Source organism: Saccostrea echinata, unplaced genomic scaffold, assembly GCF_033153115.1.
Source record: "Saccostrea echinata isolate AGI-Se365-2 ecotype Australia unplaced genomic scaffold, CSIRO_AGI_Sech_v1 ptg000015l, whole genome shotgun sequence".
Classification (NCBI taxonomy): domain Eukaryota; kingdom Metazoa; phylum Mollusca; class Bivalvia; order Ostreida; family Ostreidae; genus Saccostrea; species Saccostrea echinata.
In genome coordinates this window covers 8,402,214-8,426,079 of record NW_026889764.1, presented here as the reverse complement: position 1 = coordinate 8,426,079, position 23,866 = coordinate 8,402,214, and the positions used below count along the sequence as shown (strand labels likewise).

At 34.3% G+C, this 23,866-nt stretch overlaps 1 protein-coding gene across 1 annotated transcript; it reads right to left on the bottom strand.

Moving 5' to 3' along the window:
- Positions 1-11,910: 11,910 nt before the first annotated feature.
- LOC133187818 (cyclin-Q-like) lies at positions 11,911-22,810 on the bottom strand. Its single transcript, XM_061323218.1, has 6 exons — positions 22,676-22,810; positions 21,631-21,728; positions 21,140-21,225; positions 20,443-20,575; positions 18,957-19,184; positions 11,911-12,219 (listed from the first exon to the last, which is right to left on the bottom strand). Exons 1-6 carry the CDS (start codon positions 22,731-22,733, stop codon positions 12,127-12,129), a joined length of 696 nt encoding a protein of 231 aa, XP_061179202.1. The 5' UTR covers positions 22,734-22,810; the 3' UTR covers positions 11,911-12,126.
- Between the last annotated feature and the right edge of the window lie 1,056 nt (positions 22,811-23,866).

Below are 23,866 nucleotides of genomic sequence, written 5' to 3'. Positions count from 1 at the left end.
AAAGACTGTTTCTCATTTTTTGATGAGAATTCCATCTCATCTATCACTCATTTATTGCATTTATTTAGTTAAAATAATATTCGAATGTCGTTTCATTATTCGATCGTCGGTCCATTTGACTGATAGTCGAATAGTCGACTATTCGTTGACATCCCTAATATATATATATATATATATATATATATATATATATATATATATATATATATATATATATATATATATATATATATCCTATGACCTATTAGATAAGGGATGATATTTTTGCAAGAAAAAAAGACATTAACAGCTAGTAGTTTCACCGTTCGAAGATTCCAATACGCACACAGCAGTCTATTAACTCTTTATCATCTTTATTATTTAGTTTTATTTAGTTTTTATCATATTTCAACATAACAATTATACGATGAAAACTTGAAGTACTTAAATATGCAGTAAAATAAAATACTTCAACAGAAATAATCTATGGTGAATTTATGACGAGGTATACACCTGTAATAATTATTGAATACGCCAAATTACCGTCATTTGTTAAAATTACACCAGTCCACCGTAATCAAATAAATAAACGAGGTTTATCTCCTTATCACAATTTTACATTAATTAACATACGTAACAAAATCAGATAATCTGTTGATTTGACAAAGAGAAAATTTAATAAAGCTCAATGTACTTGTAAAATGTAGTCCTATATTTTAAAATGTATACTGTACTACCATGTAGCAACAACAAAACAGTGTAAGTTAAGGTATGAAGAAATATCAAAACACGAGGGAAAATATATATCATATATCTTAACAATTAGAGTGTCATGTCTCAAGGTTGTACTGCTTTAAATACATAGAGTTGTGTTCGTTAAATTCAATTAATTCTTTAACCATTTGTTAACTTGCATGTATCTAAATATGATTGTGTTTTTGCCTATTTACATTTAAAAGTATTTATCCCCTATTACTTAATTGCACCCCATATCTCAAAACAAGGGGCCTATGGGCCACAATGCTCAACAGAGCCACTTTGGCTCAGCAGATTTTTGTGTAAATTTCCCTCTTTAATGTCATAAATATGTGGACCAAATTCTAGACCCATAGCCTTTGTTTGCAAGGCTCATTATTACAGCTGTCTTTTACATGAACTTGAATTTAATTCTACCAGGGGTAATCCAAAGTATACTCTTTGTTCCCTTTCTAAGGTTGAATTTTTTCAAAACCATAAGTCAGTTTTAATTAGTTTTATGTTCCAAGTGACCAAATTGAATTTAAATTACCACGCCTATTCTGGTTTCCAAAACTTTATAAAAATCCTTTAAAAGAAAGATACATAGCGGGTTCCAGTAAATGTTCTACCAAACCTCTTTCTTTACTCCTCACTCACAGGTAATTGTGGACAGGACCCCCCCCCCCCCCCCCCGCCCCCGATATTCAACCCCGGGGCTTGTTGGAATTTTTTTTCACAAATTATATTTATTGCACTTATTCATCATGTGTACCATAGGAAAAAATCGTGAAAACCCCAAAATAATCGTTCCACACAAAAATACCCCACTATACATAATTTGTATATGTATAATATGTATAATTTCCTATAGTGCAATTAATATAATTTGCGAAAAAATTTCCAACAAGGCCCGGGGTTGAATACCGGGGGGGGGGGGGGGAGGAGGGGGGTGTCCTGTCCAAAAGTACCTGTGTCCTCACTAAAATATTAACAGAGAAACTTCAGGAGTACTGCTCAACAACTTTTTCGAGAAGTAGTGTCAATCAGATTTGTATACTTACTAACTCGAAGGAACTTTAGAAAATTGGAGACCAAGGCATGCAGAATGCTTATAGCTTCAGATATATCATAATCATATTCAATTTGTGAATTTAGTATTCAGAGTAAAGTTATTATTATTGAAATTTATGAAATTATGACAACAAAACTTTTCTGCAGAAAAAAATTTTCTCGGCCATAATTATTCTATTATTAATAAAATGGTATTGTGGGGTTCGAACCCTAGCAAGAAAAAAATAATATTAAACCTGAGTATCATTTTTCGTTGAGACTAACACGCTAACACTACGCTACACAACTTCTGATAATTTATGGCATTTAAATTATGTTTGTGGTATGCCCCGTGACTAAATGGACAAGTATTTCTCGGAAATATATGAATGTTGTGTATTTTTAAGATATAGTGGATGTTTACTAAAAATGTATATTTTACGCATACTCTGAGAATAAACTTTCAGAAAAAAATGGAGCGAAGACCCACTTTTATGGAAAAATTGTGTTATAATATGAGAAAATTATCCTTTTTGTCTTCTTTGGTGTGTATATGTGATTTCGTAGACAAATAATTTCAATCTTTGTGAGAGTTTTGCAAGTTGTGGAGATTTTACATAGAGTATACTTTAATGTTAAATAAAACATCAAGGAAAATTTTGTTATAATTGAAATTTAATTTTTCACTTTCATATTTGTTGCACCATAGGCATTTCGCTCTCCTTGTTCGCCCATCTTCTTTTGCCAAAATCAATAGCATTAAAACGTACGACTTTTCAACACTTTATTCAACAATCCCCCCCCCCCAAAAAAAAAAAAGAATTATGTATTAAAGACAAGGCTTTTTGATATCAAAGACAGCTGTTTCTTCAATAAAAATAAAACACGTAAATTTACATACCTTGTAATTAGTCATCTGCATTTTTTAAAAAAAAAAAATTCAGTACTATGAAGTTGATATTAGAAAAATGCTTCGGTTTCTCGTGGACAATATTTAGCTAAAGGTAATCTTTAAAGACTAGGTCTTCCAAAAACTTGTTGGAATGGCTTTCCATGGATACAATTTGTGGCCCTTTATCAGCAGACCCGTTTTTGCATTCTTATAAAGCAGAATTTATTCCAATACTTCTACATGTAAAGAAAAAGGCTCTTGATGTGGCCTTCAGTTCGACATTTAGATATATCCACAACAGTTTATCAATTAACAATATTAATTTTCAGTCCTGCATTGATTGAATATCCCATTGAACTAGAAACAAAAGACACCACAGAGTCTGACCATCTGTTTCAAATTTGGATATTTTACTAGAAAAAGACATTGATGGCAAACTTAACAACTAACTTTATGATAAACATGATAACTACAATTTTTCTATCATCAACTTCCCTTTTTGTCCCCCACTTTTGCAAAAGCGAGGGGACATTAAATCTCATTCGTCTGTCAGTCACAAAAACTTTAACCTTGGTCATAACTTTTGAATGAGAAGAGATAGGCTTTTATATTTCTCAAGTACATTACCTGTGACAAGTCCTTTCCAAATATACTATGATTTTTGACCCCGTGGCCTTGACCTTGAAGTCTGAACTATTTTTCAAAAATTTTAACATTACTTTAAATTGGCCATAACTTTTGAATGAGAAAAGATAGGGCCTTCATATTATATATGTGTATTACCTGTGACAAGATCGTTCCAAATGTACTATAATGATTTTTGACCCCGTGAGCTTGAAGTTTGACCTACTTTTCAAAATTTTATCTTTGCTTATAACTTTTGATTTAGAAGAGATACATGTATAGCTTTCATATTTGACATGTACATTACCTGTGACAAGACCTTTCCAAATATACTATGATTTTTGACCCTGTGACCTTGACCTTGAAGTTTGATCTATTTTTCAAAATTTTATCTTTGCATATAACTTTTGATTTAGAAGATACAGGGCTTTCATATTTGACGTGTGCATTACCTGTGACAAGATTTCCAAACATACTATGGTTTTTGACCCCCCTGACCTTAACGTTTGACTTATTTTTCGAAATTTTTATCTTTGCTTAGTCCTTTTTATTGAGAACAGATATGCATTCATGTGCATTACCAGTGAGCAGTTTCTGAGCATGCTATAATTTTTTACCCCTTCACCTTGACCTTCATGTTTGACGTAATTTTCAAAAATTTTATCTTTGACGGTTTCTTTTCAATGAGATATGATAGGGTGTTCATATTTGACAAGTGTATTACCTGTGTCGAAATGTTCCTATGTGTGCTACGATATTTGACCCCGTGGCCTTGACCTTTAAGTTTGACTTTTTTCCAAACATTTCATCAGTGTTTCTAACTTTTGATTGATTGATTGATTGTATATTGTTTTACGTCCCATTCGAGAATTTTTCACTCATATAGAGACGTCACCATATACCGGTGAAGGGCTTCAAATTTTGACCTTTACTCGGCACTCAGGGCCATTGAGCAGTGAGGGATCTTTATCGTGCCAACGCCTGCCGTGACACGGGGCCTCGGTTTTTAAGGTCTCATCCGAAAGACCCGCAACTTTCACTCCAAAGTGCCGAGCGCATGGCGAAGGAACAGTTGCTACCTATTTTTTATCGACTTAGGTCTGTCGCGGCCGAGATTCGAACTCACGACCTCCCGATCACGGAGCGAGCGCTCTACCGACTGAGCTACCGTGAACGGTTCTAACTTTTGAAGGAGCGAAGATAGGGCATTCATATTTGGCATGTGCATTACCTGTGACAAGCACTTCCAAATGTACTATGATTTTTAATCCCATGACCTTGACCTTGAAGTTTGACCTACTTTTCAAAAAATTTAACATTGCTAATAACTTTTGATTGAGAGAAGATAAGACATGGCATTTACATTTGATATGTGCTTTACCTGTTTCAAGACCTTTCCGACAGTATGAACATTACTTGTGACAAGACCTTTCGTAATTTTTATGATATTTGACCTCATGACCTTGATCTTGAAGTTTGATATAGATTTGAGAAGCTATGATATTTGCCATAACTGTTATTAATTCAATAATCTATGTCTTTTTGTATAGTGCACAGACAAGACAGGACACACAAACAAGACAGTTACAATATGCCATAAATAATGGCATCCCATCCATTAAGACTCCGAAAGCGGGGGACCACAATTCTTTGAATTTGCTTGTTTATGTAGCCATATACCATTATCGCCTTCTAATGTCTCCCAGTTGATTCGGTGCCCAAGCGCATATTCTACTTATTATCAATTTCTAAAAAGAGGCATACTACCAACAAATAAGTTGATGATACAAAGATATCAACAATCTCATGAAAAGTTAACATATCTCAATTCTATGGTCAATACAATGACCTTATTTGCAAATACAACGTATTGCTAAGTCAAATGTTGACTGATTCTTTCATACAAATTGTTAGACCATTGATTTTGTCCACAATGAATTGTCTACAATTTTTTTTCCATTTACTCAAACATGATAAGGAGCACATGGCATGTTTGACAGCGGATGCTCACTCATCCATGGCACCTGATCCCATCTCGGTTTTCAGAGGTCTATGTCTGCTCTGTTCACAATCTGCATTGTTTAATTGGACTTGTGCCAGATTGTAAATACATATATAAAACATTTGTAGGGCATCCTATATAATAAAAATTACTCTAAGGCACTTAACAATAAGATTATACTAGAATAAATGTACAGGATAGTAATTAAAGCTTTAAAAAAGAAAAAGAAAGATGCATAAAAATGCAGAGACATACAAGAAGAAGCAAAGTTAAATAAAAATAGTAAAATCAAATATTTACATTACAAAAAATTACTCAAGTATTAATAACATTAAAGAATAAAAAAGATACAAAGGAGATAGCCTCATGATTTGATTACGAAAAAAGTACTTGAGATAGTTTTAAAAAATAAAAATAGGGGTTTAAAACTCAGAAAAAGCAATCTTCAAAAAGTGTTTTAGCAGTTTTTTAAAAAACATCCACATTTTGAGCAAATTTTATGTCTGTCGGAAGTTCATTCCATAAATTGGAGGCAGCCCAACTTAAAGTCCGTTCTCAATAAATCATAGTGCGAACTTCTGGTACAAGCCTTACTGATGTTTCTGATCTTAGTGATTAGTGATCGAGCTGGCTTATAAACTTCAATGATATAAAGGATCATATCCAAACAGGGTGTAGTAGGTAAGCACCGATATCTTAAATTGTGGTCGATACTGGACCGGAAGCTATGCAGTGCAGCTCCACCAGGACAGGGGAAATATGCTTCCGCGTTGATGTTCTCGAGAGAAGTCTTGCCGCGGTGTTCTGTACCTCCTGTAAGCGGTCCAAAGTGGTCCTGTTGATTCCAAACAGAAGAGAGTTGACATAATCAAGACTTGATGAAACTAGTGCATTGACAAGAGTCTTTCATGCCTCCGTTGTAATGAGATGGCGAATTCGTGCAATATTACTAATATTATTACTAATTACTAATCTTCACAATAGATGACACATGACTCTCTGACGGTAGATGGGAATCGAAATAAACACCAAGGTTCTTGAAGAGCGATGTAACAGAAATGTTTTCTCCAGCCTTAAAGTGGTGTAGTGGAATGTTTGCTGTATAATGTTTGGAAGAGAAGAGTAATAAGCTCAATCCGTTTTTGTCCTTGTTAAGTTTCAACAAGTTTGTAGCCATCAATGAACTACTATCTACTATACACGCTTCTAATCTTGAAAAATAATCATTCCACCCTTCCAATGGTCTAATAACGAGGTAAATTAGCGAGTCGTCTGCATAACAGTGGTAGTACATTCCATGTTGTGACAGATGGCCCCAATAGGTTTGGAAAACAAACAGTAGAGTTAAGGTCCAGAACAGACCCTTGGGGGAAGCCAAAAAGAAAAAACTCGCTCGGTGGATTTGAGAGAGTTAATTGACACAGTTTGACGTTGATTTTCTAAGTAAGATTGAATCCACTTAAAGCTCCACCTGTTATTCCATACGCTGCATTGAGTCTATCCAATAGGATACGATGGTCAATGACATCAAATGCAGCTGACAGGTCGAGAAGCACAAGGACAACAGATGACCCACTATCTTATACATGTATTACTGTTCGTTATCTTCACATTTATTGAATATACATGACGTGGAGATGCTTCCATATAAATTTTATTAATCATGGTTCTGCTGTTCTTGAGGTTTATAAAAATTCTCATGTATTCCTATGTAAGATTTTGATCACCTAATCCACCCTCCCCAGATTTCCTGGAGGTCAGGATTTGAACAAACTTGAATCTACACTACCTGTGGATGCTTCCATGATATAAATACATGTATGACTAATAATCATGGCTTTGCTGTTCTTGAAAAGACTTGGAAAGTTTCTTCCTATATATTCCTATTTAAAATTTTGAATGCCTGTTGTAGCCCACTCTAGCCCTGGGGGTATTATTTGAACGAACTTGAATCTACCTTATGAAATGAAGCTTTCACATAAGTTTCATCTTTTCTGGCCCAGTGGTTCTTATGAAGATTTTTAAAACATCATTAAATTTTCACGAAATTCCCTGAAAAAGGGGTGTGGCCTTTCATTTGACCATATTTGAATCCCCTTCACCCAAGGATGTAAGGCAAGTTTGCTTGAAATTGGTCCAGTAGTTCTTGAGAAAAAGTCTAAAATGTGAAAAGTTTACAAACAACACACATCAAAAGACAGACGGACACTGAACACCCTGTGACGGTACATTTTGTCGTTTTGTACATACTGTCGTCGGCGACAATATGTACCTACCATCACTGCACATATTGTCGTCCATCGGTACATATTGTCGCCGGCTGAGAGTTACAGATGTACAAATTGTCGCTGGCGACATTATGTGCCTCACCCTCACTGTACATATTGTAACCCCACAGATATTGTTGCTTACAGATTTCTTTTGTTGTTTTTTGGTAGTTTTGTGAATATAATTTAATTTTGTTTGTATTCTAGCCTCTGATTGGTTAATATCCAAAAAGGAACACAAATTATTTCTGTATAACCTGTTTGGTATGGGGACACACCCCCTTGACAACCAGCTGAATCATCTGTATCCATACAATCCTCTCGTTTCCAGTCCTCGGGATTCATGGAAAATTCCAGATTTAATAAATGTACCTTTAATTTCAAACAATAATTCGATCTTACCACATGTAACCAAACAACATGGCTGCTAGGCCTATGTATCAGTTTTAACCTCCCCTCGATTCCCATCACTTCCGTTACTTCCGTTACTATGGGTGTATTATTGAGCGGCAAATTTGAACTAATAAAAAGTAACGAAATTTTACACCCATAGTTATTTAATGATTTTAAAATTAAATTATAAGGAATAACTCTAATTCTTGGCCAAATTATTCGAGTATAACCTGGTTTGGGTCAGTTTACGCTGTTTTATAATCCGCTTCGCGGATTATAAAGCGTAAACTGACCCAAACCAGGTTATACTCGAATAATTTGGCCAAGAATTAGAGTCATTCCTAATATATAATTGGTGTGTGAATCACACTGACGTGTTTCGTATGCTATTTCATGCAGCTTGGTTGTGACGGTACATTTTGTCGTCCTGTTCATATTGTCGCCAGCGACATTGCGTACCTACCCTCACTGTGCATATTGCCGTCCATCAGAACATGTCGCATGACAATGCACGGCAACATTCCATATAAATATGGCCAGAGAAACCAAAAACTTCAAAAATGGTCATATACATTTAATTTGATCGCCGAAATATGTCTGAAATAATGCCGACTCGGCCTTAAACAATAAAAATCAATCAATCCATAAACATATTCATTGACTAATCATTGCTTTGCTGTTTTTGAGAAGATATGAGAAGGATTTTCCCATATATTCCTATGTTCAACTTTGATCGCCCATTGTGACCCCACCCTAGGCCTGGTTTGAATCTCCGCTACCTGAGGATGCTTCCATATAGACATCACTAATCACGGGCCTACTGCTGATCTCAGTGGTGGATCCAGAAATTTCAGAACGGATGGGGGGGGGGGGGGGGTCGGAATTTTTTTGACAAGCAAAAAAATTTAAAAAGTCATTTGTATGTAAAGGTGTGTTACTATATATGTTAAGTAAATTATTTAATATGAAAGTTTACCTGTGCAATAAAATGAGAGTATACACAAGTTAAACAAACAGAGATTACCAAAGTAGAGAAGAAAAAAACAAACCACGGGGGGGGGGGGGGGGGACGCCGGTGCTACATCTGTCTGGTTTTCTTTTTAGAAGATTTTTAAAGATTTTCTGTATATATTCCTATGTAAAACTTTGATCACCCATTGTGGCCCCACCCTACCCCCTGGGGTCATGATTTGAACAAAATTGATTTCGTTTTGGCTTGTTTGTTTGTTGTAATAATGTCCATCTGGAGAATTTTTCATTCGCATGTAGACGTCACCACTTGCCGGTGGAGGGCTGCAAATTTAGACCTTTACTTAGCACTCAGGGTCATTGAGCATTGAGGGATCTTTTTCGTGCCAGAACCTCAAAATTGAACGTACGCTATGTAACGAAGCTTTCACTTAAGTATCATCTCTTCTGACCCAGTACTTCTTGAAAAAAAAAATTGAAAGAATTTTTTCTAATTATTCTATGAAAAACTTTGATCACCTATTGTAGCCGCACAAAAACGCAAAAAAATAATTTTCAAAGAATCATTACTACTGAACAAAAAAACTAATACATGTATTCAATCTCCAAGTATATAATAAGCTGATTTATCAGATATCTCAAGAATTACGGTAACTTGACATGTCATAGTGATGTACATCAATCCTGGACACAATTTTCTGACCAAAACGTTTTTTCCCTACACTAATGCAAGTAATGCTGTCTGCCTCCTTCCGTTCAAGTAAATATTCGTTAGAACAATATATGGACGACAATATATGCCGACCTTGACTGTACATATTGTCGCCGACGACAATTTGTGCTGGTGCTTGACTGTACATTTCGTCGTCCATTATGCAGGAGGAAAATAAGGCTCGGCTTGGTACATATTGTCGCCGACGACAATATGTACCGATGGACGACAATACGTGCAGTGAGGGTAGGTACATATTGTCGCCGACGACATTATGTACAAAACGACAATATGTACCGTCACACACCCTTCAATCGGAAAATCTCACTCAAGCCTTGGACTCGGGTGAGCTAAAACTTTATTGTGCTTACAAAGAGTAAATAAATTGTAACAAGACACAAGTGTTTGAGCATTCTGGATACAAATATATAAAGTTAAGTCACCTGCATCATTTTCTATGTGTGTCTTGTACTAGGTTGCTCAACAATCATACCTGGAGGAGATCTTGCCCAACAACCAAACCACTTTAGGAATCTGACTGTTTTAAGTTACTGCTTGGCTCATCAAAATTACCAAAAAAAATAACTGAGAATGGATTAGAGTTTTTCATCTACAACCTAAATATTTTCTACTTCAGTCATGGCTCTGGGGACCAATAACAAACATTTACCATGTGTAATCTGAATTTTTATGTATGATAAAAGTGGACAACAGCAATTTTCTTTCTTAAAACTTTTTATTGTTTCTGAACACAAGAAGATAATTGTCTGACGTCATGGCGTCAGACAGTGCTAGATTTAGCCAAGTCTTGTTAGTCAAGTCGTTCAATAGAATTCTTGTGATAACTTGATCTTGGAAACTTCATACTATCTTAACTATCAATTGGAGAGCAAACATGCTAAACACCCAAACAATCCAGAGCATTGCCACTGATGTCATTATTATCACATTATACATTAGAGGTTGCATAACATTTGGCCATTCTCGAATGCATCATTCATTCCAGCAAAACAGAAGGAATGAAGCTGGTCAAGTCAACACTTGTTGATTATCTTTATTAGATTAACTAATGGATGTTTATTTTCAATTCATACCAAGTCTCTCTACCTTTAGAATTTTTATAAATCTACGCATATTCATAACTTGCAGACGTTTAATTTATTCATAGTTAAAAAAATATCAAAGTGAAGGAAATATGTTGAATATTCTTTTGCTTAAGGACAGATGATACAAACAAACCTTTATCCCAAAATTTGAAAATAACAAGTTGAGTCCTGTTTAGATGCGTAAAATGAACAAGTTTAACCGCATAGTTTTTAATTTTTCATTCAAAGTTCCACAATAATGGAATTTGAAGAGATAAGGATTTGTATAGATTAATAAGGATGGTTGCAGAAAGGTAGAATTTTGAACATCAAAGTAGGTTTACAATTTCTTAAGATTTTAGAATTTTTTTAATTACTTTTTTTCATCATTTACAACAAAAATAGGCCCAAAATACATACCAATCCAGGCATCAATTTTTTTTGTAAAGATGTTAGCTCATTTGTAACACGTTTATTTTTCTTTTTTATAAAAAAAAATTCTTAATTATCAAAATTGTTCACCAATTGATGTTCAGATTTTAAGTGTTGTAACCTTTTCTTTCAAAAGCACTGGTTATCTTTGTATCCATGAACAGGCCCGTTGGAAGAAATTTAAGAAATTTTCAGTTAAGGGTAGACACTATCAAGTAAAAATTCCTTATAGAGCATAAAACAGTTAGCAGAAGTTAATATTTACATGATTTAGGGGACACAAGCATAAAGTAGCTACATTTATGTATAAATCGGCAAAATTATTGTGGGGCACGGTCCCCCCCCCCCCCCCCTTACGTCCCCGATTCCTACGTCCATGAAAAAAAAAGAAATTTCAAGTAACATAGTGTATATAGAATAAATTCATGTCCAAGTTTTAAGTTGATGCCACTGATTTGAGCTTTTCTTGTTTCTTAGCAAAAGAATTCATTTCATGACTCATGCAGAGTCATGTTGATTACACTGGATTTAACTTTTCTTGATTCTTCACGTAAAAATAAATTTACTCAAGTCAGACAAGCTTTTTAGGAAAGCTAATACTTGTATTATATTTAGAAACAATGCAAAATATACATCTAAATTAAATGGAGTAAAAACATATGAAATGCGTCAGTTCCTCTGCAGCAACTGAAATATATTTCAGAAATATTAAAAATATTTTCATTCTATGTCAACATTTTTTTTTTTGAAAACAAATAAGACCTATAAACAAAACTGTCACATTTACTTCCATATTACAGAAAAAACTTATTCTAAAAAGATTTTTAAAATGTCTTTCCAAGATGAACTCCTTTTAGTTCAGTTCAATGATGTTGCATGGTAAACATTATGAACATGTTGAACAGTTGGACAGGTCAATAACAAATGATCTTCAGATTTCCCTTTCACACGCACAATGCATTCTCCCCTCTTGTACAAGTTCCTCATGTCGTTGCCATAGTTTCTATGTCATATGTCCATATAACAACTTCTATGATGTCTTTAATGATATCATCAGTGATGTCGTCAGTGAGCACCTAAAATTAGATTCGAATAAAAAGTGAGCAAGGTTCCTTGTTTGATAAGGATAAATAACACAATTATGTCAAACAAACTTTTTTCAGAAATCAGCAATATTTCTCATCGATTGATATCCAAATAGGTCACCTGAATGATATTTTCTGGGTAAAGTGGGAGAATATTGTAAGATTTTGTCACAATGTTAAAAATATGTGCAAAATTTTGTACAGAATTACATAGAAAACGATACAAAGTGGCTTAATATCTATTCACCAAAGAATCTTACGATTTCTTTATATTTTAGGGATTGATTATTTATGTCATTTCCATTCATAATCAGTCAAAAAATATATATCAATTCATGCATACAATTTTTGTGTGTGGTATGTACCCTTAACTCTCACTGAGATTTATAAATGAATTCAATGGCCATTTCTGTCAAATTTTAATTACCCCACAAGGTATGCTGAAATTGTGTGCATTTTAATCATAAATAAGATTTCTTTAATTACAGCAAAATTTTATATTAAAGAGAAGAGGTTCCATGAAATTGAATGGAATGGGAAGACATATTGTACACCCCTAACCAGTAGTCATGTATATCTCCTAAAGTTGGCCAACAAAAATTATGTCCTGAACAAATTATAATCTCTATATATCTGATACTGATTAGTTTAGGAGCTTTTCATTTGTACAACTTATTAAATGGCTTTGCTATTTTTTATACTCATCACTCATCAGAGGATCTGACAGTATATATCATTCTAAGAATGATCATTCTTACAAGGATGAATATAAATTATATAATGCTTTAAAAATTCATTTTCAACACCACATCACTTCGACCATTGAAAAAGTTTGACAAGAAGTAGTCAAGCAGAAGTTTAGAATAACCGATTCTCAAGAAATTAGCAGATTTGTTTCAAGAAATTCTTGACTAGATGAATGTCCAAGATAATGTCCTTTAAATCCATCCAATGGAATTATTGTTGTTAAATCAGATGAATGTTTTTAACTATACTGAAAGGAAAAAGAAACGCAGGGTAAACTTTTAAAGTGAATTAAAGCTTTTTTCCCACAAGTATTTTTCAATATTGTTACCCAATATTTAAATCGATCTTTAATCAACAATTTACTAAAATCTCAATTGATTTTGAGTGATAATTCATGAGTTATTGAAATTCATATGACGGTACCCCCGAAAGTGAAAATGAAAATTTTCATTATTTTCCTTGGGCATCTCTCACAGCTTTGATTCTCCTCTACTTGGAGTTCATCTGTGCATTTATCTTTCTCATAGAGATATTAATTAACCCTTCCGACAAGACAGACCCTTAGTTGGATGAGAGTAGAGGGGGACCTATATGCAAAACCTACCGTTTAGATATCCCGCAGATTTTCGATTAGAGAATGATATTGATTGAATGAATGTTGTTTTACTTCCCGTTCGAGAATTTTTCACTCATATAGACTTTATAGAGACGTCATCATATACCGGTGAAGGGCTTCATATTTAGACCTTTACTCGGCACTCAGGACCATCGTGTCAACGCCTACCGTGACACGGGGCCTCGGTTTTTAAGGTCTCATCCGAAGGACCCAGAACTTTCACTTCAAAGTGCCGAGCGCTTGGCAAAGGAACAGTTGCTACCTATTTTTTTTATCGACTTAGGTCAGTCGAGGCTGTGATTTTAAGGCACGATCTTCGAATCACGGAGCAAGTGCTCTACCGACTGAGCTACCGTGACGGTCTAGAGAAAGAAATAGAATTTATGGAGGCCACTTGATTTGGTAAATGCGAATGTTTGCGAGAAAGTTTTGACAAACTGGCTACATTTTCCCTGGAGTGAACATGCTGAAAAATTAGGTGAGTGAGAGTTACACCGACGTAAAGTTGACAAGCACACGGACCAAAATAGAGCAGTTGGTTTCTTTCAGTTTTAGGGTGAATATAAACGACTATGATTACCTACTGTATTTATTCGGTTTCAGTGGTAATACCGAAGCGATTACACGGGTGGCAGGATGAAAAGCCCCATCTTGAAGTGGCTTTGTTACACGCCAACGTCATTGTCACGGTTGGTTGGAAACCATTCCAGTTCCTCTCTGACAACGAATAAAATGTTCTTTTGTGGAAAAAACTAATAACAAACGGCACAGCAACATGTTGTTGCTTTTTTTTCAATTAAGCAATTCAATTACTTGACCGAATGGAACTTTCATCAGCCATAACATGATTGCAAGAAAATCATATTGTCTGTAAATATGGAAAAATCATGTGTATACCTCCAGTGCATCAAGTGGTGCTATAAAATGTGTTAACAAACTTGTCATCATGAATATGCACATGTTTCTGGCTTTTTACCACTTTCCCTACGTGACGTCATACATTTCACGGTTGAGTAATTTTGAACACCGATTTTAGTACAGTAACCAAGATATACCTCTGACCAGTTTTCATAATTTTTGGCCACGCAGTCAAAAATATTTCGCATATTATATTATCCTGCGTTTCTTTTTCCTTTCAGTATAGTTACACATTTACACTGTAAAAAATGTGTTTAGATGATAGACACATTTCTAAACACAAGCTTGTCACACTTTTTTTAATGCGTTTAAATTCTAAACATGTTTAATTTCAATACGCGTAATGGAAAGTGTTTTGAACCTAAATGCTTACATGTTTAGATTTTAAACACAATTCTTAACAGTTTAGATTTGCGTTTAGAACCTAAACACTTCAATGTTTTAAACAAGGATCTGCAAGAAAACTGAAAATATAACAGGCGTGTCCATTATAAGTTTTATTTAGTTATAAACATCATATTAAAATGCTAAAAAAAAACCTAACACACAGTAAAGTGTTCTCACGGAATCATCGTTCGGCGGAACTCTTTTCTCCTGTGAATGTTTTTCATTTTTTGTACAGTCTTACAGAAGTTTTGACATATCATCCTTTTTGCATCTAAAGACTTAGAAACACCCAGTTGTTGAATTGTCTGCATTTTAAGACAGTAGCACAATACAAAGTTAATATTGTATTTACAATATACAATACAGTCTTTAGACTCCAGGTACAAACGTATGGTGTGCTTCTTACAATGTGATGGAATACGGTTCACTATTTTAAATCCTCCGTGATGTAAACAAAACAGCAGAGTATCTGGATAATCTTGAAAGTATTTTCTATGGCAGTATGTATAATCCATCTTCCACATCCATTATGAAGTTCCTTCTCTCGGCTATCCAATAAACTGAACCTGTAAGAAAGAACATACGTTGCATTTAAGTAGCAGTATGTGCTCATTACTAAACATGCTAAAGTTTTACATTAACTATTGAGCATATAATAAAAATGTTTTAATCGATATTTATGCATCTTTAGATTCAATATTTACTCTCATTAGTGAAAACATGATATGGCATCCAAAGACATCCTGGATATAAAAAGCAATGTTGTTTACCTTGCTCTTCATGTAAATTTTATTTAAACAAAAGCATACATACCCTCTATAGAAGTAACAAGAATCCTTTCATGTGTATTTCACTATTTCTGCGATCACTGTCACTCAAATTCTCACCAGTTTCCTTGAAAATATCGTAAACTGTTTTGTTGTGACTTTCTTTGTTTCGACAACCGCGCTTATAAACGTTCAAATATATATCATTTCCGGGAAGATAACTCTGCACTTGATCGAATTTAAAACAAAAAACATGTTCAATATCTAAACGCGTATAGATTTTAAATACATTAAGACTCAAGTGTTTAGTTGTTAAACACAAAATCAAACATGTTTAGATCTAAACACGTAATGGAAGTGTTTATTTCCTAAGCACAATTTTTACAGTGTACTTTTCTGATCAAGTACTTAGTTTCTCTGGTGATTTATTAAATCATTTTGCCTCATTATCTTTGCTCAAGGTAAAAACTGAACAGATACTGTAAAATATGTTAATTCTTCAAGATTTCTATACGGGTATTTGTCTTATCTTTTAAATACTGGTATAAACAAATATTAATGCACTGCATATGCACTTTATTTGCAATTTCTTCTGAATAATTTTTTTTCTTGCATCTCACTCAAAAAGGGCAATTTTTATCTCAAACAAAATACACTGTATGATGGTTAATTGTTTTGGATATTTGTTAATTCTATTCCACATTTATTTAACAATATTTCCATTCCTATTTGTTTTCTCTGTGACAACTCTTTGAAAGTTAGTTGCGTTGATTTCTTGATCATTCTACCGGAATGCAAATTTCGCCAAGCGAAAGGTCAGAAGCTAAGAAGGCCTAATATACATGTAATTCTCGTGCGGCTGTCTTTGTGTCCGACTCTAAGGAGGCATAATATGCATGTAATTCTCGTGCGGCTGTCTTTGTGTTTGACGTCAGTGGGCGGGGACTACTGAAATTGACAGGTGAGGCCTCGTGTAATTTAAATCTATTAGTCTACATTTTTAAAATCTAAATTTACAATTTTATTTCACAATGAAATGGAAATATAAAGAATCACTGTCTAGTTACATGTAGTGGAGTATGCCAGGGACATCAACGATAGTTGGAAACGTGGGATAATTTATGCATAACGGGCTTCGCCCGTTATGCAAATTATCCCACGTTTCCAGCTATCGTTGATGCCCTGGCACACTCTACTAACTAGACAGTGATTCCTTAACTCATTGACAACACTAAATGGAATACAAATATTTTACTTTCGATCTCCTTCTCCACTTGTTAACTTATTGTCTCTTGGCTGATTCTAAATCACTCAAATGCATTTGGGAAGTGCATTAAAAATTCCTAATTCAGTTAGGACTCAAAAACACCAAACCTCAAAAGATGAGAGAACATTGTAGGTTTGTTATCCCTTTGCATGGTCAATAACTAGTACATTTCAGTGACCCTCCTTAATCCCAGAGCCTGACTTCTTTACCTTGTCTTTATCACAAATGTTTATCCAAGTGCTTCAGAAAATTAGATAGCCAAGTCATTCATCCTCTTAGGGTCAATCAAAGTAATAAATGCAGATACAGACTTTCAACAGGTTCATGGACAAAGCAAACAACAAATACAATCACTTCATAATCTGAGGCAAAACAACTTTTTTGTTTATTTCTTACATATGAGGGTCATTCAAAAAAACACAGATGGTCTGAGAGGAAATGGATTATGAGTAAAAATCTGGTCTCAGGAGTTCACAAATTCATGGGAAGTGATGGGCGCTTCACTGTTTGGAAACTTGTGAAAGCCATTATGCGATAAAACATATGAAAACACTGATAAACTTTCTTATGTTTCTCAAACAAATGTTGGCAAACTAGATGTCAAGTGTTGTTATTGTAATGACAACATTTTTATATTTTCATGTTATTGCTGTAGTGGTATCACTGGGATAAAAAGAATAAACCTAAGCAATGACAATTTATGTGAATTTTAATTGAAAGTTGTAAAGCACATGTACATTTGTACATATCCCCTAGTCATATTCTTACCCTATACCAAAATCACACATTGCAAAAAAAATCAATTTGAAATATAAAACATAGGTAATCAGAGATTACAGAGCTCACCTCAACAAATGTTGTCTATAAGTAAGGCAAAGTCCCACACTAAACTAATAATCTAGTAGAGTGCATCCGTAGATGCAACATTCATGCAATTTTGGTCTGATAGGGCTTGCAGTTACTTAGGAATGGAGTTATCTAAAAACTTGAAACTAGTCACTCATCCAGAAAATGTAAGTCAAATCCAGCATCTGAAACAAGTTTGAGAGTGTTCGTCCCTTGATGCATCATCCATGCAAGTTTGGTTCAGGTAGGTCTTATACATGTAATTACTTGGAAATGAGATCTGCTCCAAAAACATTAACCTGGTCACTCATCTGGAAAATGTAGGTCAGATCCAGCATCCGAAGCAATTCCAGTAGTGTGCATCCTTAGATGTATCATCCATGCACGTTTGATCAATATAGGGCTTATAGTTACTTGGAAATGAGATCTTCTCCAAAAACTTTAACCTGATCACTCATCTGGAAAATGTAGGTCAGATGCGAGGCAAATTCAGTAGTGTGCATCCTTAGATGTATCAACCATGCAAGTTTGGTCAATATAGGGCCTATAGTTACTTGGAAATGAGACTTTAACCTGCTCCAAAAACGTTAACCTGCTCCAAAAGCATTAACCTGGTCATTCTTTAGCTGAAATTGCAGCATCTGAAACCTTGACTGGTACAATGAAACACACTAGAAGCATCCTCCATGCATCTCTGATTAATATAGAGCAAAGAAAGAAGTACTTGAAAAGAAAACTGCTCCAAAAACTTTAACCTGGGATGCCGACACCGATGCAGAGGGTATTACATAAGCTCCCCCAACTTTGTTGAGGTGAGCTAAAAATACTTAACCTTGTGTCAAATAAGTGAATTTGTCTACAAAGATTAATAATTAATATTATTGTAATTTTATGTATGTATAAAATATATGTCACTGGTTCAGGTTCACCTTTCTTTTGCTTATTACGTTTAAACCTTTTAATTTTTTGCAGTTCTCTATTTTGAACTGAAAAAATAAAACAAACTTGCATCTTTAGCTTCTTGAATAAATCAAGACTAAACTATATCTTCAACACCATTCTCGTACAAATTAAATATTCTTAAAATGTATTTAATTTCTAAAATAGCTAATGCTACAAACATATAGTTGCTTAATCCTCTCCATGCATTTCTGAAAACAAAGATATAAAGTGACTTTACCTTCCACCATGGCACAGCCACATTGCTCTGTAGTGGCACCTCAACACCGTGACATTGCAGGGCCATGTAGATTAACCCCACTGCAATGTGTTGGGGCTTGTGACGTAGACACAAATTACCATGGTAACTGTCCTTCAGAAATGTCCATGCAGTTCGAGCTATAGGAGTTGTCTCCCACTTATATGGTTCAAACCAATCCTTCAGGAACTTGAGATAATGAAGAAGGTACTAAAATACAAGTCAATATGTATGTTAATGTGGTGCTGACAAAACTTTGATTAACAATTCATCATTATCCAAGAAAAAAAAAAAAAAAATTTGTACTATTAAAAAAGAAAGTAACAGGTGGACAACTACTAAACTGTTGGAGGGCTGTCAGTTCTCCAATGAAGTAAGATCATTATATAGTATAAACTGTATTTTTTTTCAAATTCCACAACTCTAGATTCCTAAATTTACACGAGGAATTTATTATCATGAAATGCATATAAAAACTCTAAAACCAAAAGTCCAGTTGTGTTCTTACCATTTGACATCTACTAGGAGTCGTTTCATAACATTATTAATTACTCACTAAAAGTAAGGAATACTGTAGATTCCTTATTTTACGTGACTACTTAATATTGCGAAACTGTTCTCAGACAATATATTGTGAGAACAATAACTTGCGAGCAGATGGTTGATCAAGAAACTTAACATGGATTTTGCACCAAAAAAAAAAAAAAATAAAAGGGAGCTAGGCCAAAATAAAATTATTGTTTGTTTGGAATTGCCTCCCGCCTCATTGAAATGACCCCTCCTTGAAAAATTTTATTGACCAAAAATAAGAAGATTTTTTTTTATTCAATCAATTCTTGGCCTGCTACCACATGTGTCACCCAATCACTTAATAAGTGTAGGATCTAAGCAAAACTGGGTTCCTGGTTGATGGGAGATACCCTTTACAAAAAGGCAGAAAATAATGTGTTCATTCCTTATTGAGACTTTTATCATCAATTTTTAATTTAACTTTAATTTTGAAAAAAAAATAATTTCCCTCCCTCCCTCCTGGGTCTGAAACATTCCTGGTGGCAATTCCAAACAAACAATTTTTTTAAGAATGGCCCAAGTAAATTTATTCTGAGAGTGGTGCTTCTTGCACAATTAGGCAGTAATTAATTCCTCACATATATTTAGGAATCTACAGTATAGCATATTACGGGTATCATTCAGTCCCGAAAAATGTTTCACTACCCATTTCTACATTCACTCCACATTTTCTGTCAATTTGCTTTACATTCATTTTCCACTTTAGTTCTGCTCTGTCTCTCTTTGCTCTCTGTTATCACTCCCCATAGATCTTCACTCACCAATGACCATCCACTTTCTTTTTGTCTATCTTCTGCTCAACATTCACAAATTTTTTTGGTCTGCACGTTTGGCTTTGGTATCTAAGTCTGAATACAACCTTAAATGTTTTAGATCCTGCATGGATGGTTTTAAATACCTTGTGTGGGTGCTGATAAGAGATCTTAAACTGCAGCATTCTGAGAACAAACATCTCACAGTTGGCCACTGTGTCTCTCAGAGACCAGAAGGCTTCCCCCATCTCCAGCGGGGGCTTACTGCGATGCAATGCCCTAGAACATAATACGAAGAATTAAACAGTAGTGTCCTCTTATGATCTAGACTATCAGATAAAGAATTTGACAATATGTCACTTGTAGTCTAGTTTCAACAAACATTGTACATGAAATTTGCTTTCTTTACAAGTTCCAATTGCAATCTTGCTAACTTGAATGAATCATATTACAGATCTAGTAATCCTAGTACATGTATATAATGTTTAACTGGATTTTGACAAGGTGATAGAGGGTGATTTTTTTTTTTTTGGAAGGAGGGGGTTATTAACTATATATAGTCTGAACTACAATTTTCAAAGGTATATTTTCATGTCTGCTAAAAAGGAATGCAAGTTCACAAAACTTTAGTATGAATACAAATGTACAAAATAATGTTGTAACTTTCCAAGAAATAAATCTTAATCTTATCAACTGGTCTCTTTAAAATTTGATGGGTACCTGGGCTGCTCACAGGCATGTCAAAATTTTAAAATGTCAGTATATGTTGTCAATCACAACTCCAAAAAGCCTTGTTATTTAAAATTTTATTTAATATTTAATTTTGTTAAATTTTTAGATTACCTGTAACAGACATTGACAATGTCCCTTATTTTGATGTGTTGTTCCTCTGCCTTCCCGGCCAAATATAACGCTGTGGTCGCAATCAGCTGCAATGTAATATTAACATTAAATTAACACCGGAAAAATTATCTGTGTTAGTCTGTCTGTACCTACCAAGTAGTCAGCAAATATTCTATAATTGACAAAAATTTTCTTTCAAGTCCTTGGTCATTAGGTAACACATGTATATGTATCAATAAACAAGGTTAAGGGGGGCATTTCAGTGGGGTATGATTCCTCAAAGTTCTGCATAACTTAATCATTAAAACTAGTTAGCTAATCTTTTCTTATCATGAACATCCTTAATTTACAATTGTAAAATTTTAGTCTTCTATCTCACATTTACATTAAGAAAAAGATTCTTAATTGAATAATGTTGACTTTACATGCAGAAAGGTTATACTGATGGAGATAGGTAAAAAAAAATTGTCTACCTATTCTTAGTGACTTACATATGGGTCATACTGCTGGAGGGAATTCTCCCTGAAGAACTTGTGGTAGATGACAGAGGCTGTAGCTAATGGAACAGAGGTCATTTGAAGCCGTAATCCTAAAATACAAACGAGAAGATTTCACACATTAATAACAGTATTATTTTTGTCACAAAATAAGGCTCTGAGATTCATGTTAAGAGTATGTATTATTAACAAATGCAAATCGTATATGAGGTCTTATCTGTTGTTGAGTTGCATAAAACTATATATATATATATATATATGCAAGCCATCCAAAATACTTCTTATTATCGTTGTTGAAAATATAGCTTCATCTACATCTTCTCTTTCAGGGAGTTAAAAAGATAAATGGATCAGGTTTCTATTCATGCTAAAAATGATTGAAATTTCCAAACAGCACAATTTTTATGTACATGTATGGTAAAAACAATTCAGTGTTTTCCTTTGAAAAAGCATGATGGCAGTTGTTCATAGGAGAAAGCAAACTTCATCTGATTTATTGTGAATAGCAATCCATTTCCACTTATTTTTCAATGGTGCTACTGCCATTTAAATGAAATTGAATAAGACTCGAACCCTCCCTCAACATTGTGATGATTAAGTCTTAGAGATTATCATAATTTTAAAAAATGATATATGAATGACTATATACTGACTTAATGGAAGCATCCACAAATTGCATTGATTCTGCATAATTTAAGAGTTATAGACATTTAATCATGTCCAATTTTGGCTAGTGATTGACAACTTTTGAGTTAATGTTTGATAGGCATGTGGTACTCTGATGTCATATGCACAACAACTTCTAGTCTAGACTTCTCAATAAAACCATGCAAAAAATGTTCAACCTAAAATTATCAATGCGAGGCAACAGTAGGGTTTTTGGCTAAATAAAGTACTTTTTACAGGCTTAACTTTCATAGGAAATGAAAAAAATATTTAAATGATTTTATGCATAAGTAGATCTAGACAGATGATTAAATCTTAAAGCTTTGTTCTGAAGTTTTCCTCGGTGTATATAGGTTAAACATTACATTCTTACCAGCTTCGTGAATGAATCGGATGACTCGAAAATGAACCTTGGCCTCTGTGTCAGTCATTCTCTTTATTAAATGCCGTGAAAATGTCTTTTAAAAGTTTTACATGCTACTTTTCTAGAAATGGACACACTGTACGCCATCAAACTCAAAAAGGAAACAGCGAACCAGTCTCTAATATTAAAACCGGACATGTACAAGATGACAAAATACGGATTTTTGAGAGGGAAACTGAAGGCAAACGTCTTAACCAATATTACTTTTTTACAATAACAAAAAGATTAATGTGAAAATTCAGGTTTATGCAGGTTCATATCAAAATCTAGAAAATAAGTAATCGCACAAACTTTCGTCTTTAACTCAGGTGCTTGAGCATATTGAGGACAGGACCCCCCCTCCCCCCCTCCCCGAACCTTTTTCAATTTGTTCTCATAAATTGTATTCTAATGACATATTTTTCATCCCATCCAATCCATCTTCGAAAAATTGCCTAAACAAACATAAAAAACAAAGACATATTGCAGGGTCCAGTAAATTCTTTTTTTTTTTTTTTTTTCAATTTTCAATGCAAAGGAACAACCATTTGATTCTAAAGGGGGAGGGGGCAGTCTAGAGGCAGTTTTTGAAATAAATAATCTGTCCTCAAAAAAATTGAAAAAATAATCTGTCCTAGACACCCCACCCCACACACACACACCCCCACAAACATTGGAGTTTAGGTGTTTTCCTCTTTTTATGCCCTCGTATCAAAGATTCGGGGGTATATAGTTTTTGCCCTGTCCGTCCGTCTGTCTGTCTGTTTGTTTGTCCGCAAAAACTTTAACCTTGCCCATAACTTTTGATTGGTTGGAGCTGTGACTTTCATATTTCACATATGCATTCCTTGTGACGATACCTTTCTTTGGGTACCACCATATTTGACTTTTTGACCTCCACCTTGGAGTTTGACCCAGTTTTGCAAAATTTTATCAAACTTAAACATGTTTAACCTTGACCATAACTTTTGAATAATTGGTGCTAGGTCTTTCATACTCCACATGTGTAATCCTTGTGACAAGACCTTCGTTTGGATACCAACAACTTTTACCCTTTGATCTTGACCTAGGAGTTTGACCTACTTTTAAAAAACTTTACCTTGGCCATAACTTTTGAACGGTTGGTTCTAGGGCTTTCAAACTTCACATATGTAATCCTTG

Bases quoted from the DNA above. Each gene is read 5' to 3' on its own strand.
- LOC133187818 (XM_061323218.1), bottom strand. From the start codon at position 22,733: ATGACTGACACAGAGGCCAAGGTTCATTTTCGAGTCATCCGATTCATT. The intron at 20,576-21,139 runs GTAATCTAAAAA...ATTATGTTCTAG, and splicing joins ATTGTCAATGTCTGTTACAG to GGCATTGCATCGCAGTAAGC. The intron at 19,185-20,442 runs GTATTTAAAACC...CTTGTATTTTAG, and splicing joins CTTATCAGCACCCACACAAG to TACCTTCTTCATTATCTCAA.